The following is a 19993-nucleotide window of genomic DNA, read 5'->3' as shown; positions in this document are numbered from 1 at the left end:
GGCTTCGATTGAAATCATCCCTGGTGTTTGTCGTCCTGCTGCTGGGTCCTTACTACACCCGTAACACCCGTACGCTGTGTCTGCGGTGCATGAAAGTTCTACAGTCCTGATGGGCAGGTGGCACCTGGCATGGTAGCGCTACCATTAGTGTATGAATGGGTGTCTGACATGTTGTGTAAAAGTGCTTTGAGTGGTAGGAAGCCTAGAAAAGTGCTGTAAAAGTAGAGTCCACTTAAGCATGGTGAAAAACCAAAGCCGTCCTCTGTTCTCCTCGTTATTTCTCTGTTTCTACCCCCAGGCTTCGTAAAGAGGCTCAGTCGTCAAAGCTTTTTCACACTTCTTCTTGTCTTGTTATCCACTTATATTAATACAGCTACAGAAGAAAGGTGCTGCGTCTGAAGCCACCATTATTATATTTGTAACATTTCACAGGTTTTAGGTATTCCCCTCTGTGTCTCAGGCACTTTCAGATCTATTTTCAATTGGAGTGCATTTACAAAGAGCATTTTCTGCCTTTTTTTTAACTGGAGGAAAAAAGGCTTTACAATTTTCCTCTCATTCATACACCAGTAGTGGCGGAACTGCCATGCAAGGCGCTTGCCTGCCCATTAGGAGCAACTTGGGGTTCATTGTCTTGCTCAAGGACATCCACATGTGGGCAGGAGGGGCCGGGGATCGAACCGACAACCGGCTCTATCTCGTGAGCCGCTCATTTTTCAATGAGGGAGAGAAAATGTTCAACAAAGAAAATTGTGGTGCACAACAAAAACCCTTTCCTAAACATCCAAAACACATGAAAGGCTCTGTTACTAGAACGGTTCTATCCTCATCAATCGTGTGTGTGTGTGTGTGTGTGTGTGTGTGTGTGTGTGTGTGTGTGTGTGTGAGATATATATAATTATTCTGACGTACCAATTCAACTTGACAATTACTTATAATTACACTTGATTACATATGAACACGCAATGATACCCTTTGCTACTAGCTGCTTAATTGAAAAATAGTTTGGTAATTATCTCAAGATGTTGATTGTAATATGTGGGTTTGCCAGACTCTTGCAGTCTCATCACACACACACACACACACACACACACACACACACACACACACACACACACACACACACACACACACACACACACACACACACACACACACACACACACACGAACACGAGCTTCATTAGATTCTTTTTTTAAATAAGACTGCACTGACTCCAGACCTTAATTGAATCCCGCCCTTCCTTAATCTGGGAGTTGAAATGTCTCATCAGTGCCCCTATTAAAATAGCTTCTGTGTCTCCAGGATGACTGAACTTTCAAAAGCAAACTGTGCAGAAATATCTGACTGTAAAGGTTAAATCAACCAGGCATCCGTATCCGACTGTCCTTACTTTAAAAGAAGCGAACAAAGAATAAGTTGATGCTGAAGTTGTTCTGGTTTATCTACAAATGATCCTAAATGAATTGAAGCAGTGGTTTAATGTTGTGCCTTTGCACCTTTTTTTTCTTTTCTTTTTTTTTTTGTGATCCTGCATGCTGGTAGCATTATGTTGATGTGATCCGGACTCTTCTAGTTCTGAGCGTCGGTCAGCTTTCAGTGTCTCTGCTGTGTGGGGCCGAGCGGAGACACAGAGAGGGACAGGGACAGGGACAGCGGACACTCCACAGCCGGTTGAAGCGCGTCTTGGGCTGCATTCATTGAAAACCCGGCACCTTCCTGCAGGTCTGGAGGAGGTGTGGATGTGTGTGTATATGTGTTTTACAATGTATAACCACTCATTCACATAGATTGTGTTTACAAACAGCATTGTGACCACATGTTACACCTCTCAATATGCAGAGATGTTCATATACATGTCCCACTCCTACCTTATTTATATGCATCAGTCCAACTGTTTCTCTCCATGAAATCCATCCCAACTCATCAGACACCAGTGCCCCCCCCCCCAACATATAACACCTGTGCACCATTGTGTGCAGACATTGGTCGTCCTCATTGACAACCACAAGAGCACCAGAGAGTACTGAACAAAGACAAGGGACAGCAACTGTCTCACACATAGATGCACTTTACTTGCACATTATTATTATTATTATTATGTATTTATTTTTTTTACATTTTTGGACAGACTTGGCACATTCAAAATACAGTTTGTCTTCTTAGCACAAAAGAAATGTCTCTCTGATTGTGAAGAACAGCAGAATGTGCGCGTGAACAGCTGAGATGTGGTCACGTGTGGCATTTGCTGATCTTTTCTCGCCTTTTTTAAACGCAGATCCAAATTGAACTCCGGCTTTTCTGGCGCAGCAATAAACATATAAATAACAATCAAAGACGATACAAAAAAAATTGTCCACGTGGCACTTTGATTTATAGGCCTACGTGCTGTTTTGCGGCAGATCTCGCCGATCATTGTCCATGACAGCCCCCGGAGGATAGAACACAACAGCGGGCTCCTCGGGCGCGCTGACGGGGACCGGGGCTGGCTCTTGCTCGTCCATCGCTGGCTTTGTGGTGGCCGTGATCGGCCTTATTGTCGGCGAAGTCATCCTCCAGAAAAGTTTTTTCAGCGCTTTTCTGAACTCCCGCCTCATCAGGCAGTACAGGATCGGGTTCAGGCAGCTGTTGGAGTGCGCCAGGCACACGGACACGGGGAACACGTACACCTGCGTGGTGTAGTACTCGTAACTGAAGTGAACCACGTTGAGTTTAATGAGGATGCCCCAGGCGGTCAGCGCCTGGTTGGGCAGCCAGCAGAGGAAAAAGGATAAGACCACTATGGTTACAGACTTGGTGACCTTCGCGCGTCGTTTGGCGCTCGAGGTGTTGATGTTTTTGGAGGTGATGGAGCGCAAAAGGAGCAGGTAGCAGGCTGAGATGATGCCCAGCGGCAACACGAAACCCAGCAGCACTTTCTGAGAGTGATACAGTCCCAGCCAAAACTGCGCGTTTCCGTTGGTTTCCGGGAATTTGACAAGGCACAAGTCCTCACTGGAAACGCTCACGGTCGTGGAGAAAACCGCGTGCGGCAGCGCGGCGGAGACAGCGGCGATCCAGATGAAAACGGTGATGCACCGCGCGGGGCAGCAGTGTGGCCGCCGCCGCCTGCCCTTGAGCGCAGAGGCGAGCGACCAGTACCTCGTCACGCTCATAGCGGTGAGGAAGAACACGCTGGCGTACATGTTCATCGCCGTCACATAGGACACTATCTTGCACATCGCCTTGCCGAAAAGCCACGTAAAGTCCAGCACGTTTTCCACCGCCCAGAAGGGCAGAGTCAGCACGAACTGGAAGTCCGTCAGCGCCAAACAAGTTACGAAGAGGTTGATGGAGGATTTCTTCCACACGTGTTTAGACTTCATCAGGTACAGAACCAGCACGTTTCCAACCAAACCCAGCGCGCACACCAGCGAGTAAATGACAGAGATTATAATCCTCACAACAGCGGCGCCATCGCCCACAAAATCTGTCTTGTTGAAGTCTGACAGGTAGAAGAAGTCACCGTCGGAGCTGTTGGTCGTGTTTAAAACGCAGCTGACGTTGGTGTTTGCAGCACAGCCTGTCCCTGCTGAGGCTTCGTAGTTAATGTCTCCTGACATGTTTAACTTTAATCCTCGAGGACGTTTCCTAAAGTCATGCCTAGATCCGAATCCTCGTGGATTTCAGGTTATTAATACATAACAAGGTGAAAAAGGGTGCCGGTTTTCCCTGAATCGAAATGAAATAACTGCTGCGCGTCCCTGACAGGTGCCAAAGATGTTCACGAGTGCTGCTCATAGATGTTTCTCTGCGCGTGTCAGCTCTCCACCCTCGAGAAAGCCACTGGGTGAAGCAGGAGCGCCTGTATAGACCGCGCAGGCATTGCGCACGCATATTATTATGATTGCGAGCGCTTTCACATCACTCCGCACAGAATATGTCTGCTCGCACAAGCAATATTGTAGCCAAGGAGAAAACACATGTCTTTGACCATTTTGACACGCACTCCGTGTTAAAGCCCCCATGCTGCCAGTTTTGGGATGAGTTGGAGAGACAGACGTTTCACGGGTAATAGAACCACACAAATCATGGGTATCAATGACCTATTTCCGTAATTTTGCACATTTCAAGGTTGTAATTTCATCAGCATGCTCATTTGCACATCTAACTCTGTGAATTAAGGATTTATTTCCAACAAACCAGAGCTAACAAACCACTGAAGCCTGTCTTGTGGTGTGAAAGAGAAACTTGAATTCAGAAGGTTTAAGTTTCTTTTTAGGTCTAAACATATTTCCTGTATTGACATGAGAGTTTATATTGTATATTGATCAGACTAAAAGCTAAGAGAGCTAGTAACGAACTCGCGCTCACACGCAATGCACCCTGGTACATGTAGGCACGGCTCCAGAAGACATCAGCTTTCTTGGTCAATATAGAACACCTCACTGGAATTCTTTTTTTTCAGTGGACAACATTCACCATCAGCACTGATTGGACATCCGCATAAAAGGTGGATATACTTTTCCCTTTAACATCACTGTTGTTGCCCTGGAAATGTTCACCACAATGTTATTTTAAAAGCTGCTCATTTCTGAATATGTTGACAACAAGTTGCCTCCCATATGTCTTGGGAATTCTTACAATTCATACAAAAAACAGAAAGCACTTGGGTGTCGACGCGTCCTTGAGTGAGGAGGATAATCGGTTTTGAAGTCGCATACATTCTGTGCAGCAGAGATGTTTACAGCCACGCAAGGTCCAGACTGTACTTTACTGTAAAACCTCTTGAGCCTCAAGGTGAGTCACCGTAGCACCAGTCTGCCCCCAGTCCAGAGAATAAGAAGTATGTGCAATACAAGTATTCTGTCTGTATATATATATATAAGATGTGTTTTAGTTTTTAGCTATAGTTATATTTTAGTTATTGTGGATTTTTTACTTTCTTACTCATCTTAAGTATAGCCTAAGAAAGTAGTGGACGACATAAAGATGTTTTTTTTATTTAATGACAAATTATATGTGCACCTCTTTATGTGCTACAAATACAGTATGAATATCATTTGACATTTTGCCTATTTCATCAGCTGCACATCAAACCCATAGACAAAAGAATATATGAGTTCAAAGTGATGCATTAGATAAGACACATATTCTTTATCCGGTATAGATCTATCAAGTCAGCGGGGCATGAACTCCATCCATGTTGATGTGTTTGACGACCGTACTTAACAATCCTTCACTAAACATTTACTTTGAGCTTATAGTCCGCTGCAGAAACCATCGCGTCAGATCCTCTCTGCAGCTCCGCAGCACAAAAGGTGAAACATTTTATGTCTGTGACGGGAAAAATAAAATCTCCACTATAATCAGTTTTAATCACAATCCGCTCCATCGCACTAATGGTTTCCTGACCGTCCCTCTTGAGGAGGACGGCTTGACAGCTAATGTCATGTATTAGATACATTCAGAGAGGGAGGGGGATAATTGCAGCAGCCACACCGTGTTTACCCACAAGCCTCCTTAAAGGTCTATGACTAAAATGACCCTTTACTAGAAAATTGATTTGGTTCACATGAATTTGATTATGACCATGTCCATGCTACAGAGTGTCAGAATAATGCTTGTGACATATTAAACCCAGAAGAAGCATCCAGATCCTTCACTGAGAAACAACACAGAGTAAAAGTTTCTTAAAAATCCTGCATTCAAAATGTTACTTCAATAAAAGTAGGGTAACATTTACTTAAAGTATCAAAAGTAAAAGTACTCATTATGCAAGCAGTTCAATTATGAACATAAGCAGATGTTTTAATGTCACATCTGGTCGAGGTTGAATGAATAAAGTTGAATTAAGTAACTCAGATTCACTGTGTCATAAATGATGTGCTCACTTTAGGTTTCTGAAACCTTTGATTTGCAAAGTGTTTAGAACCTATAGCTGTTGGATAAATGGAGTAAAAGATGAAATATTTTACAGTATTAAGCATTAGAAACAACTCAAGTACCTTCATGTTGTGTTGCGTTCCTGTCTGTTCAGCATTTTAGAAGTTGTGATTGGTGTTCTGCTGACCTCCAGTGTTACTCGTGCAAACTACAAAAACTGCGCACACACACACACACACACACACACACACACACACACACACACACACACACACACACTCGCGTATTGATTTGATGCAGCACACAGAGAGTTTATGAAAGTTTTTACTACGTATCGGCTCCAAATCAAACATTTACAACAGTCTGGCTGGTATCTGTTTCTCTTATCAGCCTTCAGACACACCCCTCATATAGAAACTCTGGCATTCCTCAGCTGTCACCCGTTTGAAGACAGCCGGCACACAGGCCACCTGGAATTAGGTCAAAGATCCTGACACCTTTATTGTAAACAGAGCAGAGAATAGATGTCCTTCAGGACAAAGCTGCAGGCTTTTGTTTCCCCGTTGTGAGAAAAAGAATGTAGAACTTTGGTGCATTTTAATCCAATCTCCTCAAACTTCGTGTGATTGTTGCCTTGGCAAGTATTTTTTAAATGAGTCGACTCTTTCAGGCATTTTGAGGCAAAGCGAGTCACGACAGCAGTCAGCTCTTAGCTTCTGTAAAATTAATTAAGGTCGAAGCACTAAACAAACACGTAGAGACAAGTGCCTCAATTCTAGCAGTGACCAAAACAATACTTCATGAGGTTTTTGAAAGGGAATGCAGCCAACTCAACACTGAAACACTGAAAACCAAAGCAACAGCCAGCAGGTACATGTATTGTCTGTCTTTGCTGAAGGCTAGGGGAAGATTAGTCTCACTACCATGTCTGTATGGTAAACACAAAGAGCCAGCCAGCACTTTGTGACGCTCTCCATCTCATGCACTCACATCTTCCCGTATTGAATATGATGCATTTGAAAGCGTGTTAGAACCAAGGACAGAGTCAGATAGAAGATAATTCACTTGCACCAACAGGGAATCAGTCACAATATGTAACAGGACGATACTGCATAATGCTCACACCCTCACACTGGAATGTGTTGGCTCCTGCGACACACAAGCTGGTAGTGCAGCACCATAGCAACACAACAACTGTGACCAAAGTATGATCACGTGAGAGGGAGCCTGGTCCGTACTTAATCTCAGCATGTCTTGCTCATTTGTTTAAATTATAATTTTGCAAATACTGCAGTTTAAAATTGACTTGGGAACCAGAAGGTTGTCAGCAGTTCATTGGGACGTTTTGAGTCTGCGGTGGTCTTCTGAACTTGAGCTCACAGGTCTGTGACGAGATGAAAACAGTCTGCAGACTGAGCAACGTTTCTTAGAAAACGCCACGTAGCCTTGAGTCTGAAACACGTAAACGTAACGTGGGTCTCATTGCAACAACTGTTTTGTGTTGATCTTTTTTCCAGACAAATTGTTTAAATGGCCAACACATATCCAGTCAACATATGTATTGATGGGTGGCGTATAGACTTCACTGACTCTGCCTTCTTCCTTCTACATTTAGATGCACTTGATACACATGCATACACACGGGTTAAAGCAACCCTGTGAAAGGCTGACAGTTTGGAAAGTGTCTCACACAGTGGAGCACTTTCACCTCAGTGCAGCCTCCACACACAGGCTCGGCTGTTCTGCCTCGGGTAGCTCGGAGGCTGCTCGGCTCCAAATATACAGTTCAAAAAAGCCTCCGGCACAAGTTCTCCTTGTCCTCCTCCAACCCGGGAGTCCAGAACTGCAACCTTGTAGAACGCAGAAGACTCTGCTTGCATTGCTAATGTTGATGAGTAACAATATTCTGTGTGGGTTCACAAGGAGGCGTTGTGGATAGGGGAATAAATAACGATGTCTGTGACGTAGATCAATAGTTTACTAGTGGTAAACTAAGTAGAAACAACATGTACAGCACACTGAAGCAGTATTCTGTAGCTGCTGGGACTTGTGATATTGCACATTTCTAAACATGAGTGGAGTGGAGTGTCCTTACACAGTCCCGTTCCTCTCTTTTTTTTAGTCTAAGTGTCTCCCACGCAAACTAATAACCTGATCACCTGTTATTACCGGCTGCCAGCTGTTGCCACAGCTTTTTTTCGACATAGCAACGACTGATTGAGCGCTATGCAGTCAGCAGCTACAAGCGCCTGTTGCTGCACAGCATCGGGGGGAAAAAATGTCTCAACACTCGCCCCTCCAACTTGTGTTTATCATCTTCTTTGTTCTGAAGCTTCATCAAACATCCAGACAAGGCTGCCATTGAAGAGGAGGGTGCAGACGCCTGTTCTCCAGCTGGATCTAACGCAGCCTTCATCCACAAATGTCCCTTCTCCATTGTGCAGGATCCAGTCCTGTCCTGCACAGAGGGACCTCCTGCGGCACGCTGCCGTCACCGTGAGACAAAAGGCAGCAGCTGTCACACGAAGGACCAAATCACCTCATCGTCTAAACAATTCCCAGACTTGTGGTCGCGCACACTCCTCATACGGTGTTGGTGTGTGGTGGCTCTGCGGAGTCTGCCGTTAAGGTTGTGTGTGTCGCGCCGGTGTCCATCATGCGGAGCTTCTCTGTCCCGTTCCTTGGTTCTTCCCTCCGTCTTCGCCTCCGCCAATACAATCTGCACCTGCGGCTGACAGAGACCTCATTTATACACAGCAGCAATGGCAAAACCAGCTGTTCAACAATCATGCTTCTGTTTTGAATGAACAGAAAATATGCTTATTCACTTTCTTGAGTTAGATGAGAAGATTGATACCACTCTCATATCTGTGCACTACATATAAAGCTGGAGCCAGCAGCTGGTTAGATTAGCTTAGCATTAAGACAGCTAGCCTGGCTCTGTTCAAAGATAAGAAAATCCACCTGCCAGCGCCTCAAAAGCTCACTAATTAGAATGTTGTATCTAGTTTGTTTAATAGATAAAAACATACAAAACAAAAGTATAAAAACTCAGTCACATTCATTTTTTTTCCCTGTAATGTTGCATGATTTGGAATTAGGGCGCTACAGCTGTGATCAACATGAAACTCTCCTGATTGAATAATAAGTTGTCAACAAAAGACTTTTGTTCTTTGATAAAAAGTCGAAGCTTGAAATCTTGAAGGAAAGGTTCGGAACTACAAGTTCCGATGTGCATTTTGGCAACAAACATCCTGTTTACCTCCGTTTCCAGTCTTTATGCTAAGCTAAGCTAACCGTCACCTGGCTCTGGTTTATCTAACTCTCGTCAAGACAGCGAATAAGCACATTTCCCAAAAAATTTCAAACATGTCAAACTATTCCTTTTTAGTACAAAAGCTTACTGTGAACAAAAGCCGATGAAAACGATGACGAGAATGAGGAAAACCAGCCCCGCGATGATGCAGGTAATTATGATTTGTCGTTTCTCTCCTATCCGCCAGTCTAGGTCCAGATATTCACACCTTGAGCCGATGTAACCCTGCTGACACCTGACTCAAATAAAGGGGAGAAAAATACTGTAATTTATTTTATGTAACAGACAATAAAACAACTCTACTGCCTCTTTCATGTTCGGTTATAACTCCAGTGACTTTCTCTTTCCCGTTACAGTTGCACTTTTCTTGATAACCATTATCTCCAGCAGACGTCTCTCACCTGCACGACGGTGCCTTCTGCTCTTCAACGTAGCGACACTCCCCGTGGATGCAGTAGTTTGCTAGTTCCTCGGGACATTTTGAAAAGTGGCTGGGCCACTGCTCTGTATCTACCGCACCAGCTGGAGAAATGAAAATACAACAGTTAGTTTCAGAATGATTGTGTTCTGACAATTCAGTCCAACAACATTCCATCATCTGCATATAAACGAATTATCGGTGAAAGTGTGACTTATAAAAGGAATAGTTAAGCTTAAATGTCAAACTATTTCTGGGGGTGTGTCACGTTCTGTCAGCTCGCTTCTTTTTACACCCTCACTTCTGGCATGGCTCGACGGTATAAATAGACTGCAATACGATCCTGGTGAATCATTGCCGGGAAAGGCCTAGTGACATCAAATTCTCATTAACCATGTGTCTCAATTATTACAATTCCTCCCTAAGTGAAACTCATGCTGAGGTGGGATTCAATTACAAAACAAAATCTCTTCTCTCTAACTTGCCCCACGAAACACACCCTACCACAGCTACTAGCAGGCCATAATGCTAAACTTCTGACCCCCCGACATTACACATAGTGCTTCTTATGCTACAGGCTGCCGCTATCTTTACAGCCCATTATCTTTGAAAATGAGGCTTGTAAACGAATACTGCCGCTCATCAATGAGAGCGCTCCAGTTGTTCCCTGAAACCGGAGATGAGGCTTGCTGCCGCGGCCTCATTGTGGAAAAGGAAACTATCCGGTTACAAAGTTCAAAGGAATACTTTGGAATATGTGTTTATTTGCTCCGATGTCTGTTCGCTAATAATGAAGTTAAAGGCAGCAGAAGAATAACAAACTAACACGCTATATCTCATCTGTTTAATCTGTACAAAAACTATACCACTCCAGAAATGACAAGCTGTGGATAGAAGAGGATTGAGGGAGGAGCTACCCCTGTCGTATTGTGAAGTTATCCCGCTATTGCTTCATATTTAGCATACAGACATGCGAGTGGTATCAAGCAAAACCTTTTTATAATATTATTGCTTTGATAAAGCAACTCCTAAATCATTTGTTCACTTGTAACAAACATGTTATTGTTTTTTTCCTAACAAAGACAAAAAAACTGAATTACCAATTTGTTAAAGTTGGAGTGAACACTTAGAGTCAGTGCCTCTGCGGAGGAGAAGTTGCTGACAGACTGTTTAATTATCCCCCCGCCGCCACCTGTCTATATCTACCTGTGCAATTGTCTTCGTTGCCATGGTGATTACAGAGGGACTCGGTTCGATTGGCGGACTCGTCGGTGGCATTCCATTCTGCCAGGGAGTATTTGCATAAAGCCAGAGCTGCAGCCAGAAACACAAACAAAAAGCCGATCACACACACACACACACACACACACACACACACACACACACACACACACACACACACACACACATAGGCAACTAAACAAATTCATGCACGTGCACAAGTGTGCAAACAAATTTTAACCAACTTTGCACATAAATAATAGGATCTACAGAAGAGATGACGGGGAGAAACCCATGATCACAATTAGAGTTATTAAAGAATAGCTACTGAGTCATGATGACAGCCTTCTAGGGTTGGAGATTTCTCTCGTCCACGCCCACTTTTGTCTCTCTCTCTCACACACACACACACACACACACACACACACACACACACACACACACACACGCACACGCACTTTGACTGCTCTAAACAAAAAGCATATTAACTGCCCTGGCCAGTCTTCGATCAGACATAGAGTTTACCACAGACTCGGTAGCTCTATACATATATGAGGATATTGTAATGTCATTTAATTCTATGTTGGGAACGACTGTTTTGACAATGACTACTGATCACAGGCGATATATTGCTGGTGTATTCATTCAATCATTAACCAACACTGAAGCCTACTGTACAAATATAGCTCAAATACAAATACAGCTGTAAAAAAAGCTGCATTACTTTGAAGACACATGGATGATGAAAATAAGATAGAACAAACTCATACAATGCCACATGTGCCTTGAGAAGAACATCATCACTAGAGGCACACGTTAAAAATAACAGTTCTATGTAAATGTCAGTCTGCCGGTCCTGTGTTTACAACCAACGAGTAGAGAAAGTGAACAGGATGAGAGAACAGCAGATCGTACCTGTTGCTATCACTGCATAGAGTCTGTACACCTTGGCCATCTCCTCACTTGGTAAAAGCGCTCGTCCGGAACATGAAAGTTCAGAGTCATTGACAAATAGAGATGAAGCTGGACCAATCCTCCCTCAGAGGTCGATGCCCTTTGAAAAAGGTGTGGACGAGCTGTGGAAGTTCCCCAGAGCTGCTTCGTATTGTGGTCCTTCATTGATGGCAGCTATAGGCTCATAGTCATCCAGGAGAGCTGGAGGCTATAACCAGAGCCCAAAGTGTCTGTCTGGACTGTGAGTGGACTGCACTACAGCGTGTGTGTGTGTGTGTGTGTGTGTGTGCGTGCGAGCGTGTGTGTGTGTGGGTTGTGTGTGTGTGAGAATGGATTCCAAAAAAGGGGTGGCACTGAAACCCAACTCTGCTCTCTGCTCCCCGCCCACACCTTTAAAGGAGAATATGACTCCATTGAAGCTATGCAGGTTATTTCCTCCTCAAAGGACAACTGCACCGTCACACCTGGCCGTCCTCTCAGGAAACGAAGCGGCAGAAAAGCAGTTCAGGGTCCAGTCCTAGTTTCCACTATGCTGTCTTCTAGGGGAACGAGCACATGAAGTTCACTGGTCCAGAATCTGGACTTCTTGATCTAGACTGATTCATGCAGGGAATGAGTCAACTGGTAGAAGGTTTAATGTGAAAGTTCAAATGGTTACAACTAATACTTCTACTTTATACTTCACTACACTGCAGAAGGAAGTATTGTATTTTTTTTTACAGCTGTAGTTATTAATATAATAGAGTATACAAATACTTGAAATGATCTCCCAATAAATCAGTGATAAAGATCTTATAATATATCATGTTGTAGTGTTTCACTCACATGGAACCTTTTTCTAAATTGAGTACTTCAACTTGTACTTACTTAAAGTACATTTTGCTGGTGTTGCTTTAGTCTTACTGTAGTAGAATTTAACTTGTCTTTGGGGTTTTCTACACTGTTGTATTGCTTCTTTGAGTGAAGTAACGCGTCTGAATACTTCTTCCACTGTTGTGGGAGAAATGAAACGTGATGTTTTATGTTCTCCAGACAGACCAGCAGGTGGCATAAGTTGACTCTTTCCTTTTACAATTAAATAACTATAGTTTGAACATGACACCTTGAACTGCACTTGGTTGGTGAAGTTATGGTTTATACGTTTATGATTAAAGCAGTCTCTCTCTCTGGTGGCGTTCCGATGATTTTAATGTGGATGTGAGGATGAGGGGAATAGAGAACATGAGAAACGACAGGACAGCCAGTGGAACACAAGTCTTCCATGAAGGAATCAGTTGATGTGTTCAAATGCAATTAATTTATTGAAAGCTCCAGAACAGAAGTAGGTATTGGAAGCTTTTGTCTTTTAAACTTCATGCATTTTGCATGTTATTCAGGGTTGAAATTGACTAACTTGATGTTGATGTACTCAAGTGAAGCTCAAGTGAAGCTCTCTGGATTCTCAGATAATGTTCATTTTCTGCATCCAGATCTGTTTCTGCTCATCCTCATGTGAGAACTGTTAAAAAAGCAGCAACATGCGATGCGCTCAGTGTGCTGTAGGCTATAGTAAAGGTTGTTAGGAAAGGAGGCATTGACAAAGGAAAAGTATTGAGACTCGTCCGAGAAGAGAGAAAAGGGAAATGACAAAGTGGAGAACCGTCTCATGACTGGCAAGACCTCTTTTAGGCTCATGGAAACTGTTTGTGGGGCAGTTTGCTCCATCTACAAATATATATATATATATACATATATATATATATATATATATATATATATGTATATATATATGTGTTGAATTTTATACAGAATAAATGCAAATGAATAATATAAACAGACACATGACTAAAGATCTATAAATGAAACATGATTCATAATATCCCATTCCCACACTAGTGATTCATGTCTTATTTAGGTATAATCGTGGCCTAGAGCTCGTAAATAAGGTCCACATTCTGTGAGAGTTCAAAGTGAAGTGTGGCTCTCCGCTGAGCGTCTCTGCAGTTGTGAACAGGAAGATGCAGCTTCCTCTCTGTGCTCCTAACTCAGGCTGAACATCAGGAAGCTCCGGCGCTGAAAGGTTCCAAGGCGTGATTCAAAGCCCGGCTATAAACATCCGCTTTGTAAAACCATAGATAATGACTTTTAGACTCTGCCACTGTCCACTGTATGTCCCGAAAGTATTCTAAATAAAGAGTGAGATGCCGTTTCTGTAATGTGACATTTATTTAAGAAACAATTTGTAAAAGCTTATCTTTTATGTGCTTTTCTTAAAAAGAAACACGCGAATAAAAAAATGGTTACAAACAAAATGGAATTATTTTTCTTTCGGGAGTGAGACGCCACAGGTGTGTCCACATCCTCTTCCTCTGCAAGAAAAAATAAGTGCAAATCTTTTTACTCCCCATTTAAAATTCTGACATATTGCTAAAATGTGTTGCCTACAAATCATGGCTGTAAACTGACTTCACACCACAGCGCAGGAGCGTGGCTCTCTGAAGGGGTTGCTGCCCGTCGGGACTCCCACCAGCAGGGCGTCTTTGCCTGCGTTCTGCAGACAGTACTGCTGGAGCTCTGCAGCCGCCTGCGACACCTGGGGAACCAGTCACGTGTATTTATATGGTACCATGTTGTACTTCCTTTGTACATCCTACAAATGTACTCCTATAGGATTTATAGTTATTAATTAATGGATTTTATGCCTTTAAGAACAGAGTTTCCTAATGTTTTGATGCCGCAGCATCAAACTTGTTTTGTATTTCTAACTAGCTGTTTAGTTCATTTGCTGTAGGCTTATTTTTACTATATTTGTATCATTTAAATCCCTTATAAAAGCTGTTCATATGTTGTACATTTGGCTGGTTGTTAAATTAGCATTTAAAACAACAATAGAACAAAAGGCGGCTGAACAGAAGATGGAAGATAAAAGGAGTAAAGCAAGCGACTGAAGGACATGTGCAGTAAATTAATAAAACTAAACAAAGTATAGCAACAGTGAGAGCAACATAAGAGCCCATTACAATACAGACGACAATAAGATTATTTACAATCACTTTATACAAAACACACATTTTTGACATCACCACATGTACAATATTTAGGCTCTGTGAGATGTTATTTTACAGTTAAATCTGACATACGTCACAACTTTAATGTGTGAACGTGTGCAGAGTGTTTTGGGTTGATGTGTTATGAAATGTTTCGTTGATAACTTATAGCATCAGGTGCATAATGTGTGTGAATAAGAGTACAACAACAAGCAGTTTAAGACAGTGGTGAACCACGACGATGACTACACTTTATAAAATAAAAGCAATCAGTGATGCTGTCGTGTGTTGGATTCTAAACAAGCACGTAAACACAAAGCCTCATTAATGAACCTCCACCCTCCCGTCCTCCACTCTTAATCCCGTCTTTACCTTGATTCTCTCCACGCTGGCCTCCAGCTTCAGCTGCTCGACCAGCCGCCGCATGTTGGATAAATTGGAATTGGAGGTCATGTTGCAGGAAACTGTTTTGGGGAGAGAGAAGAATTCCTGAAAAAAAGAAAAGTCCCCTTCAGTCTTTCAACACAGGAGCTGACTGCACTAACGACAGCGAAGCGCTCGAGGAGGAAGGCCGGCTGGGTTTCTTTCCAAATGACCTCAGTCCACTTCAGTATAGAAACAAGGAAAGGTGGAAGTAAGCACTGGCCTCCAAATCCAGACGCACTTAATCAAGTATTCAGGCACATTCATCTTGTAGTTAGTACTAGTGTTCTTGCTCTACATTGCTGTTTTCCCAGTGAAGAGATTTACAGTTTAACTTCACTCAAACTTTAAACCACAGATACAGAGAAAGAGTTTGAGACACAGACAAGTAAAGGAGAACCGGAGAGAGGAAGTCAAGTTAAAGGAGCGACAAAGGAGGTGGGGAAGGAGGAAACGAGAGAGGGAAGATGAAGGAAAATGGCAGGAGGATGCATAGAGGACAAGAGTATATGCAAATGAGGAGGAAAAAGGGGGAGAGGAAGGATAAAGGGGAGACTTTCGATCTTTCTGACCTCCTCTCTCTTGTTTTACTTCCACAAATGGGAGGATGTGAGAGAGAAGAGGAGGAAGAGGAGGATGGTTGGAACAAAAAGGAGGCAGAAGAAGAAGGTCTTGATTAAGAATGATAATGCATTAAAGAATTTAATTAAACAAAGATATCAAAGTTTCCATCCACAAGGATCGAGCTTCAGCCTGATAAACAATATGTTTACTGTAGGTTGTGCACAAATAGTCGAAGATTATGATTTTGTAGGTTATTCAAACATTACTAATGGGTTAATATTGAATAGGTAATATTCTAACTCATAACATGAAACAGGGCAATCTTACTTCAGGTTACATCCTACAACATTCCTGTCTGTTACTAGTAGCTGGGAACACAATCAAGACTCAGATATGTGTTTATACATTTTTAAAAGTTGCTTTTATTGTTTAAAATAAAGATAAACATTAACTAGAGATAATGAGAAGGGGAGTGATTTGTTTTTTGTTGTTGTTAGCAACATATTTAAACATAGTTTGTGTTTCTAAATCAGCTTTTAAAAAGCCAAAACATGAAACACTTCCAGTCGACATCACGTGAAATCTTGCTTGACGTCCGCCAAGCAGTAGGTATGTTCGTCGGCTCTGCGCATGCGCGTGTCTGGGCTGCCTGAAAGCGCCGCGAGACGTCGTGCCGCAGCTGTACTGTAAATTACTAGCATACGAGCTGCGTTTGAATGCAGCCCACCGAGACCCACATGGCTAATGAACTACAACACGGTCCGCGTGCGTCCTCATTGGTCCGCGCGTGATTTGTCAACAGGATTGGCCGTAAGGAGCTTTGGGCTACAGGTGAACACTACGGGAAAGTAGGAGAAGCTCCTCCACTGTCTTCCAACCAGCGTCCGAGGTGTTGACACGAGGGAAGAATGAGCTAAAAGCGACGCGGAGAGACCGTGACACTCTTTGACTGAACGCGTGGCCGCCGCAGACATGGTGGAGGTGTTCACCGGGCGGACACTCGTGAACAAAGACGGGGACTTAGTGGACCCCGACGAGGCGCTGCGGAACAAAGTGGTGGGGATCTACTTTTCCGCAGGGTGGTGTCCGCCGTGTCGGGACTTCACACCCATCCTGTGCGACTTCTACACGGAGCTGGTGGAAGAGAGCGACCCTCCGGCTCAGTTCGAGGTTGTGTTCGTGTCCTCCGACAAGTCGACCGACGACATGGTCGAGTACTATCACGACATGCACGGGGACTGGCTGGCTCTGCCCTGGACGGACGAGTACAAGCAGTGAGTGTCAGCATCTAGTGGATGTAAAAGTTAAGGCACAAGTTCACGAACGGCTCTCTTGGCTCTTCTCTTGTTTCACGTCAAAAGACACACTTTGCTGCACCTGCTTTTGCTTTGTTGGTCATTTTATTTAGTTTGTTTAGGGTTCCACTCTGTCATCAGTCTGCAGCTTATGTAAAACGCTTACAAAGGGTCATCCTCTCCGGGATTAGGGTCAACAGCAGGACAGACTGACTGCCTCCACTGGTCGGTTTAACTTCAAGCTCATTCAAGGTTTAATTCATGTTATAATGTTGGTCTCAAGTGTCGCGTTACACTTAACCTGTCTTCATACGGTCTTATTTACTCATGTTTAGTGGCTGAGGATTCATTTACTTCAGTACAAGTAGAAATACCACAATAAAAGTCCTGCTTAGTGAAAGTATTACCAGCTAAAAGTACACAAAAGTACTCATTTTGAAGGCAACAGTGGCCTGTCAGTGATATGTTATTGTTGTTTATTATTATTATTATTATTATTATTACTCGTTACATTCATTGTACATCTACTGTTTCCTTCTTCATGACCATAAATACACTAGAGTGTCCTCAGATGTCTCATTTTGTCCAACCAGCAGCTAAAATCCCCCAAAATATTTAGTTTACAATCATATTAGAATAAGAATCTTCAAAAATGTGTGAAACAATAAATTCCATCCACTAATAATTCCACTTTTATTGTGTGTTCAGTGTTTAATTTCCTATGTTTTCTTTCTTTCTTTCTTTACTATTTTATTACATTTTATGAACAAAAAGATCATTAGAGAGGAGATATCGTCAGATCCATCGTTAAAGAAATCAATCAATTCTATTGATGATTTTGTGTTTTTGTTTGTAAAACATGAATCACAGGCGTCAAATACAGAAGGTAAAAACTGTATCTAATGTAAATATTAAGGTAAAGTAGAAGTATTTGTGTTCATACCTGATGAGCTGTAATACTGTCTGTGTAACGTTCTGTCCACAGAGCAGAAGAAGTTCTCGTTGTCACCGGTGTTTGTTGGTGATGAAGTCCTCTTTGTCTTTGTCTTTGTCTCTCTCAGTGAGTTGAAGCAGCGCTACAAGATCACAGCGGTGCCCAAACTGGTGGTCGTGAAGGAGAACGGGGACGTGATCACAGACAAGGGCCGCAAGCAGATCCGAGACCGGGGCCTGGCGAGCTTCAGGTCCTGGCTGGACGCTGCGGAAGTCTTCCAGAACTTTAAGGGTTAGAAGAGGAGGACGACGTCGGGCCTTCTTTGTCACGACGGGCTGCCGAACGAAGCCGCCGTGGAGAGATGAACAAAACCAAAATGTGATGTTTCATGTCAGCTCAGTGGGTCAGGAGATGATTTATTAAGGGATATGAAAGAGGAAATCACGTTTCTGTTCCACAAAATGTTTATTTATTCAGATCTAACACTATTTTTCTGTTTTTTTTTTCCCCCATCAAAGACTGAATATAATTTCCTTCTTAAGCTCCTTTTGAATGAGACGTGAGAAGGAAACATCTAGCTTTGCTCTGATTGCTCACAAGTCCTGCTTTAACGAGTCGTTCACGAGTCTGTGTGGATTAGTTTGAAGGGTTCACCAGCCAGAGATGTGGAGAAACTCTTCTTTAAAACTCGCTATGCATTAAAGACAAACCTCAGGCGCATCCATACGGTTCATATGTGACAAAAGAACCATTTGCTTTAATACAAGCCGGCTGTAGTTCCTTCACAGATCTGTTCATACCTTCTTTATACGCATACGGGCCGACCTTGCTTTATTAAGTAGATATCTTAACATGCTTTTTGTACGTTGAAGGTTTGACTTGTAGTTCTGCTTTGAGCTGCCTGTTTATTTTTTATTTCATGAGTTATTTAGATGTTGTTATTATTACAAAATATATATATATATATTCTGAGAGTTCTTGTCGTTTGTTTTATCTCGCGTGTCTCTTCTAATGTCTAATGTGTCTTACGAGCGCACCGAATGATTCCCCGGTGGCTCGTTAGGAAGCACAAAGCCCCGCGGGACGTTGCTTCCAGCATGCGGGCGCATGCGCATCCACACCCTCGGCCCTAATTGCCTCTTTTGTACACGAAACATCCAACAGGCGTGATGCCATCGTGATGAGCGTGCAGAGGCCAGTCTCTCGAGTGCCGGGTCTGCTTTGTGACATCGGTCTTCAGAGAGCGGCGCGCTGCTGCAAAAGCTGGACGCTGCAGTTCCACAGTCGACCGTGTGGGGTCGCTGTTGTGTCACGTGTGAGAATAAATGAGACTTTTCACAATTGAACTTGTGATGAGGACAGTTTGCCCTCATCCGCCACACGTCATTACTCAAAGCAGAGTGTTATTATATTGAAGTATATTCAAAGAGGATCTTTAATGCGCAGGTCTGTCATGATCTGCTCATATAGAACTTTCTGTGCGCGTTCTTTCCCTTCACGTCACGTGACGGCCGCTCTATCTTATTATAGGTCTGAATAGAAGTTTCATTGTCCTGCTGGGTGTCGGGGTCTGTGTGTGTTTGCGTTTCTTCTGGCTCTATTAGATGCTGCACATATAATATGAATATAAGAGCACATAGAGGCTGGTGTTGTGTCCTGTAATAGCAGTGTTGGAATGTACTCAAGTACTCAAGTACTGCGCTTAAGTGCATTTTTGATGTACTTGTACTTAAGTATATCCATTTAAAGCTACTTTAAACTTCTGTGCAGATTCAAATTGTATCAACTGATTACTTATTTTAAAATGAGACTATTAATCCCACAATCTAAAATAATAACCATCATTAAAGTGATAATATAAATAACAGGCCTTCTTATTCTGAAAGGGGCCCTTTGGTACTTTTAGTGTATTTTAATGTAAATACTTGTGTTCTTTTACTTGTAGCGGAGTGTTTTCTTCGCAGCTTCGTGTTGTCG

At 42.9% G+C, this 19993-nt stretch overlaps 4 protein-coding genes across 5 annotated transcripts; 1 reads left to right on the top strand and 3 right to left on the bottom strand.

Moving 5' to 3' along the window:
- Nucleotides 1-2061: 2061 nt before the first annotated feature.
- rxfp3 (relaxin family peptide receptor 3) lies at nt 2062-3869 on the bottom strand. Its single transcript, XM_068705605.1, has one exon. It carries the CDS (start codon nt 3600-3602, stop codon nt 2382-2384), a length of 1221 nt encoding a protein of 406 aa, XP_068561706.1. The 5' UTR covers nt 3603-3869; the 3' UTR covers nt 2062-2381.
- Nucleotides 3870-6175: 2306 nt separating this feature from the next.
- btc (betacellulin, epidermal growth factor family member) lies at nt 6176-12081 on the bottom strand. 2 transcript variants are annotated; one of them, XM_068706755.1, is made up of 5 exons: nt 11736-12081; nt 10806-10913; nt 9583-9703; nt 9270-9416; nt 6176-8596 (listed from the first exon to the last, which is right to left on the bottom strand). In XM_068706755.1, exons 1-5 carry the CDS (start codon nt 11773-11775, stop codon nt 8449-8451), a joined length of 564 nt encoding a protein of 187 aa, XP_068562856.1. In that variant the 5' UTR covers nt 11776-12081; the 3' UTR covers nt 6176-8448. The 2 variants fall into 2 exon arrangements, with proteins under 2 accessions (XP_068562856.1, XP_068562858.1); XM_068706757.1 differs by having other exon boundaries at nt 6176-8590.
- A 1879-nt stretch (nt 12082-13960) lies between these two features.
- Nucleotides 13961-15597, bottom strand: gng10 (guanine nucleotide binding protein (G protein), gamma 10). The gene is made up of 3 exons (XM_068705604.1): nt 15173-15597; nt 14220-14346; nt 13961-14122 (listed from the first exon to the last, which is right to left on the bottom strand). The coding sequence occupies exons 1-2, from the start codon at nt 15251-15253 to the stop codon at nt 14221-14223; spliced, it is 207 nt and encodes a 68-aa protein (XP_068561705.1). The 5' UTR covers nt 15254-15597; the 3' UTR covers nt 13961-14122; nt 14220.
- An 857-nt stretch (nt 15598-16454) lies between these two features.
- nxnl2 (nucleoredoxin like 2) lies at nt 16455-18988 on the top strand. Its single transcript, XM_068705603.1, has 2 exons — nt 16455-17061; nt 18144-18988. The coding sequence occupies exons 1-2, from the start codon at nt 16760-16762 to the stop codon at nt 18310-18312; spliced, it is 471 nt and encodes a 156-aa protein (XP_068561704.1). The 5' UTR covers nt 16455-16759; the 3' UTR covers nt 18313-18988.
- Nucleotides 18989-19993: the final 1005 nt, after the last annotated feature.

This window comes from Cebidichthys violaceus, unplaced genomic scaffold (assembly GCF_023349555.1).
Source record: "Cebidichthys violaceus isolate CVI_PGR_0920_01 unplaced genomic scaffold, fCebVio1.0.p SCAF_12, whole genome shotgun sequence".
Lineage (NCBI taxonomy): Eukaryota > Metazoa > Chordata > Actinopteri > Perciformes > Stichaeidae > Cebidichthys > Cebidichthys violaceus.
Note: the sequence above shows the minus strand (reverse complement) of the source record. Positions and strands in the feature narration are given on the sequence as shown.